This window comes from Camponotus floridanus, unplaced genomic scaffold, assembly GCF_003227725.1.
Source record: "Camponotus floridanus strain SB8 unplaced genomic scaffold, Cflo_v7.5 scaffold106, whole genome shotgun sequence".
Lineage (NCBI taxonomy): Eukaryota > Metazoa > Arthropoda > Insecta > Hymenoptera > Formicidae > Camponotus > Camponotus floridanus.
In genome coordinates, this window is record NW_020229222.1 from 321258 (window position 1) to 327146 (window position 5889).

Sequence of the window (5889 nt, forward strand, 5' to 3'; positions counted from 1 at the left end):
CGGTTGACAATAATATTGTCAGCGGTAATAACGAGCGTTTTTTCTGGTGGCAAAAAAGACGAGATAACTCGAGCGTTCGAGTTTTTTTCTAACAAACAGATATTTCGAGAAGATTCTCGACGCCCGTTAATTTTAAATTCTCGATTATTTATTAGCGAAAGCGTGCGAATTTCGCTATGCGATTTTTGAACTCGAATGATCATTTTAATTTTGAACATCCCGCCCGCCTCGTCAGTACGTGACGAAATTTACGAGTGTGTGCGGTTACAAACAGGTGTCGCGAACTGTGCTATTGATGAGATGTGAAATGAGTGATGAATGGAATGTGGAGTGACGTAGTACGAGGCACGTTGTTTAGTTTAATCGAGTCTTTCGCGAGAACATGTGGTGCAGTGAAATGAGGCGTATACTTGTGAATTGTGAATGATCTCGCGAATGTGATGAATCTCAAGTGCTGGTGTGTTAAACAATCGCAAGTGAAGTGCAGTGGTGATTGAACGTGAATGCAGATAGTGACGCGAAGTTCGGAAAAAAAATGAACGAAAAGTTGATTACGCGGTACGATTATCGGACAATGCACGGCTCCGGCCGAGATAAACATTTCAGTGGACGGACAAGTTAGATATAAGAAGAAGAATAAAATAAAAGACGGTGCTCCTTTTCGCTCACGAATCCGGGTGCGTTGGTGCTGCGGTGTCGGCTCCAGGCAGGAGGACGATCTTGGTGAGAGGCCGGACAAGCTCCGAAGATGTGGTGCGTATGGTGACCACGCGTGTCACGCCGTCGTCCCCAGGATGCAGCCGGGTGATCCGGGCGAGTGGCCAGCGGGTCGGCGGTGTTGTGTCCGACCGCACGAGACACAGGGCGCCGACGGTGGGACTGGCTGAGTCCTTCAGCCATTTCGGTCGGGATGCCAAGGAGTTGACGTACTCCCGGGACCACCTCTCCCAAAATTGATCGCGCATCCGTTGGAGGAGTTTCCAGCGGGACAGAAGACTGGAGCTGCCGTCCGCCAGTGAGGGCTCGGGCACTGCCAGCAGAGGAGCTCCGATCAGGAAGTGTCCTGGAGTGAGTGCCGTTACGTCGCCGTGATCGTCCGAAAGTGCTTGAAGAGGACGCGAGTTGAGGCATGCCTCCATTTGAGCGAGGAACGTTGACATCTCCTCGAAGGTGAGGGTCGTGTCTCCGAGGACCCTTCGCAGATGGTGTTTCGTTGACTTCACCGCCGCCTCCCAGAGCCCGCCGAAGTGAGGTGCTGCCGGTGGATTGAATCTCCACCGAATCCCGTCGGACGCTGCAATGTGAGCGATGCGTCGGCCGTCGGATGATGATGCCTGAAACAGGAGTCGAAGCTCTCGGTCCGCTCCGACGAAATTGGTGCCGCAGTCGGAGTAGACTTCCTTGCACAGGCCCCGACGGGAAGTGAAGCGCCGAAACGCAGCGAGGAATGCGTCGGTGGAGTAGTCCGATGCGGTTTCCAGATGGACGGCCTTGGTGGCGAAGCAAATGAAGACGACGATGAATCCCTTGTGCGACTTGTGACCTCTTCCCTTTCCGGTTCGGATGAGAATCGGCCCGGCATAATCAACACCGGTTCGCAGGAATGGACGTGCCGGTGCGACTCGTGCCGTTGGAAGGCTGCTCATCATGGGCTGTGGTACTGCGGCTTTCCATCTCACACACGTGACACATCGGTGGATGGTTCCCTTGACGATGGAGCGTCCTCGGGGAATCCAGTACCGCAGGCGAAGCAGTCCTAGGGTGAGCTGAACCCCGCCGTGAAGCGTTCGTCTGTGGTGTGCCTTGACGAGGAGTTGCGTCATCCACGACTCTGGAGGTAAGATGATCGGATGGCGTTCGTCTTCTGAGAGCACAGCGTGCTTCAGCCGGCCCCCGACTCGAATGATCCCATGGTCGTCGAGGAAGGGGTTTAATTTCGATATTGGATCCTTGACTAACTTTTTATTCTGTTTCAGGGCTGTGATCTCCTTGGAGAAATGGAGAGCTTGCACCAAACGGAGCCAGAGGAGCAAGGCTGCTTCTAGCTCGTCAGGCGTGAGATTGAGGTGAGCCTTCGAACTCGGTGGGTTGCCTCGCCATCGGCACCAGGCGGTGACCCTCAGGAGGCGATGGAGATCGGAGAATCTAAGAAGCATCTCTGGCTCGGCTTTCTCCGTGGTCGTCAAGTGGGAGGCGATTGATCTCGTCTCCGGCACCTCGACGTCGTGTGTGGCGTGGTCGTGCTGTGGCCAGAACGCCGGATCCTTGGCGAGCCATGGGGGCCCCGTCCACCAGAGGGAATGGTTGAGCAGGTCCCGGGGCTCAATTCCTCGAGAGGGTCAGCGGGGTTGTCTCGCCCTGGGATGTGTCGCCATCGTGCCTCCGGAAGTTTCGTCTGGACGTGGGACACCCGGTTGGCCACGAAGGTTTTCCACTTCGAGGCGTGTCCTTGTATCCATTGAAGCGTGACCCGGGAGTCCGACCATAGAGTAACTGGAGCTGAAAACAAGTCTAAGGCTTCGCGGAGATGAAAAGTCAGGTTAGTGACCAAGACTGCAGCGCACAATTCCAAGCGCGGTAGAGACACGGGCTTAATGGGCGCAACTTTGCTTTTTGCAGCAAGCAGGCTGATCGTGGTCGAGGAGGAGCTCACCACGCGGAGGTAAACGCGGCTGCGTAACCTCGCTCGCGTCAGCAAACCCGTGGAGCTCAACGTGATTTGGTTGACTGTCGGCCCTCAGCCATCGTTGCAACTGGAGCTGTTCTAACAGCGGAAGATCCTCAAGCAGACGTCTCCACAACGTCTCATCTGATTGAAGCAGTGGGGAGTCCCAATCTAACTGTTTCATCCATGCTGACTGGATGAGGATTTTTGCACGAGCGGTGACTGGGGCTAACCAGCCTAAGGGGTCGAAGATTCGCGCCGTCTCCGACGCCTGTCGTTTGGTCAGCGGGGCGGTCGTGCGAGGCTGGAGGCGGAATGTGAAGGAGTCGCTGCGGGGGTGCCACCGTAAACCAAGCGTCGGATGCGCTTCGTCCTCTCAGTCGTGGTGTGGCTGCTGAAGTTGGTGCTCCCTTGGTATCTCCTCGAGGATCCTCTGGTGATTTGAGGCCCACTTCCTCAAGGGAAACCCGCCCGCCGTGCAGAATCGGCGTAACTGCCTCTGTTTCTCGACTGCCTCGGACAGGGTGCTGGCGCCTGTGACGATGTCGTCGACATAACAATCGCGCCTCAACGCGACTGCTCTCGTGGGGTTTGCCGGCTCCTCATCGTCGGCTAATTGGCGGAGAGTCCTGATCGCCAGGAAAGGTGCACAGGCCAGTCCGTATGTCACCGTATTGAGTCGATACTCCTGGACGTCATCGGTGCGTTGTCGCCTCCAAAGGATCCGCTGCAGGTCTCGATCGTCGGGATGTACCAGGATCTGCCGGTACATCTTCTCGATGTCAGCGATGAAGGCGAAGCGGTGCCAGCGCCAACGAAGAAGGACGTCGGCGAGAGTTGGCAGAAGATTGGCTCCGACCAGTAGTGTGTTGTTGAGCGAGTCTCCGGCAGGCGTACATTGGGATCCGTTGAAGACTACTCTCAACTTGGTGGTCGTGCTGGAAGTCCGGAGCACTCCGTGATGCGGTAGGTAGTACACGGAATTTTTGATAAGCGGTGTTTTGACCAGGGTCATATATTCCAGGTCCGAGTACTCCTCCATGAAGTTGCCATAGAGCTAGTTGAAGCTGGCGTCTCTGGCACGGCGTCGCTCCATTGCCGTGAGAAGTCGCTCGGCGGACTTTCTCGTGTGATCAAGAGGTGGAAGAGGGCCAGCCAGCGGAAGACGGACCATGTACCTTCCGTCGGCGAGGCGCTCATGAGTGCGAGCGAAGATCTCCTCACATCGCTCTTCGTCTGGCGTGAGCACGACGGAAGCAGGCTGCTCCTGTTCTTGCTCCCAGAACCTCTGCACTAAAGCGTTCAAATCGTGGTCGATGGTGCACTGGAGGGAGCTGAGGGAGTCGTTGGCCGTCACGACTCCGCAGCCTCCTGATAATATCCACCCGAACGTGGTCCTCTGCGCGATGGGTTGGTTCTTGCGCCCCTTACGGAGACCTTCGAGAAGGATCCCGGAGAAGGCATCAGCGCCGAGGAGAAGGTGGATGGGGTCTCGCTGGAGATACTGCGGATCCGCCAGAGTGAGGCCGTGAATGTACGGCCACGTGGTGGAGCCCTGAATTGCTGGCCCCTGGTAGGAAGACAGCCGTGGAAGGACGTAGGCGACTACGGTGAGAAGGGCTCCAGTCACTCTTGACTTGAGAGCGAGCGTCACCCTTCCGCGAGTGGATCCTGAGCATGCTTCTCCGATTCCAATTATGGACATCGAGGAACGGGTGCGTGCCAGACGGACGCGCTGCGCCAAGTCCTCTGAGACGAGGGACACTTCGGATCCCTGGTCGAGCAGGGCTCGCACATCCTGAGGTCGTCCCAGACGGTCGGTGAGTGTGACGCGCGCGGTGGCGAGAAGAGTCGCCTTTTTGTCGAGTGAAGTGCGTGTCGTGGAGAAAGTGCTCGCTTCGTGTGGTGTTGGTGTGGTGTACGCGTCGTGCAATAGCGTGTGGTGCCGCGACTTGCACGTGAAGCACGTTTTGATGGACTGACACCTTGCCATCATGTGGTTCCCGAGACAGTTGAAACAAAGTCCGCTGGCCTCAACGAATGACTTTCTTTCGCTCGCGGACTTGCACTTAAACTCGGGGCACTGCATAAGCGTGTGTTTGCCCTTGCAGGCGGCGCATTTGGACACGTCGGGCCCGTTTTTCGCGAAGTGAGACTTCGCGGTCCGAGAGGCTTCCCCGGCACTCTTCATGGCGATCTTGGGTTTGGCGGCGTTCAAGGTAAGTATCCTTTTACTAATGAAATCAGTGAGTGCCTCGTGAGTCGGCGGATCGGGAGAATCGCTGGTAGAAGACTCCCACTCGAGGCGCGTTCGCGATTCGAACAATTCGATCACCAAGTGATTGAGGAGATCCATCCCGTGGGAATTGATAGGTCTTCCGATGCTTTCTTGCGCGTTAACGGTGGCCGTAACGGCGTGATGGACACGGCTTAGCTCTTCGGCGGACTCGGACTTCATTTTCCCGACGGCAGTGAAGGTAGAGAAATTTGATCGCATGAGCTCTTTTTTATTCTCAAAGTGTTTTGCCAAGATCGCCCACGCGCGGTCGTAATTCTCGCTTGTAACCGTTAGTGATCGGATTAATTTTTCGGCAGATCCCTTCACGCAGGAGCGAAGGTAATGGAACCGTTCAATGTTCGAGACCGACGGATTCTCTCCGACGAGGGATAAGAAGAGGTTCCGGAAGGAAGGTCAGTCTTCGTATGCGCCCGAGAACGGCGGCAATTTTATACGCGGCAACGCGGTTTTGGGAGAAGACTCCGACTTCGGCTCGATTCTGTGTGCGACAACTGCTTTGGCGCTTAGCCTGTCAGCGTAGTCGCTTAACGTGCTCCGCTGAGACACGTACGTACATTCCGCAGTATCTATGAAGTCGTTTTTGGCGTACTCACTCTCCAAGTATCTGTCTTTAAGCGCTGCTCGTATCAGCTCGTGTTGAGCCTCGAATTTCGCCCAGAGGTTGTCGAGGATGGTGAGGCGAGCCTGGATGGCACCGGCGGTGATGTTGGTGACTCCCATCTTGCGGAGGTTATCCACGGAGCGAGACATTCGTCCGTGGATGTCGGTTTGAGCCTCTAACAAGGCCTTCAGGTCGGCACTCATTGTTCACTTATCTGCTTGTCTGTCTGTTCAGGAGACTTGCAGCACTGCACAGCACTGGAAACGTCACCCACGAAACTGCGGATGCGGATATAAAATATCCGGCTCGAAGGACCAGAAATGT

At 55.8% G+C, this 5889-nt stretch overlaps 2 protein-coding genes across 2 annotated transcripts; both read right to left on the reverse strand.

Annotated features, from left to right (window-relative positions):
* Positions 1 to 665: 665 nt before the first annotated feature.
* Positions 666 to 2156, reverse strand: LOC112638912. Its single transcript, XM_025411509.1, has one exon. It carries the CDS (start codon positions 2154 to 2156, stop codon positions 666 to 668), a length of 1491 nt encoding a protein of 496 aa, XP_025267294.1.
* A 1566-nt stretch (positions 2157 to 3722) lies between these two features.
* LOC112638913 lies at positions 3723 to 5123 on the reverse strand. Its single transcript, XM_025411513.1, has one exon. It carries the CDS (start codon positions 5121 to 5123, stop codon positions 3723 to 3725), a length of 1401 nt encoding a protein of 466 aa, XP_025267298.1.
* Positions 5124 to 5889: the final 766 nt, after the last annotated feature.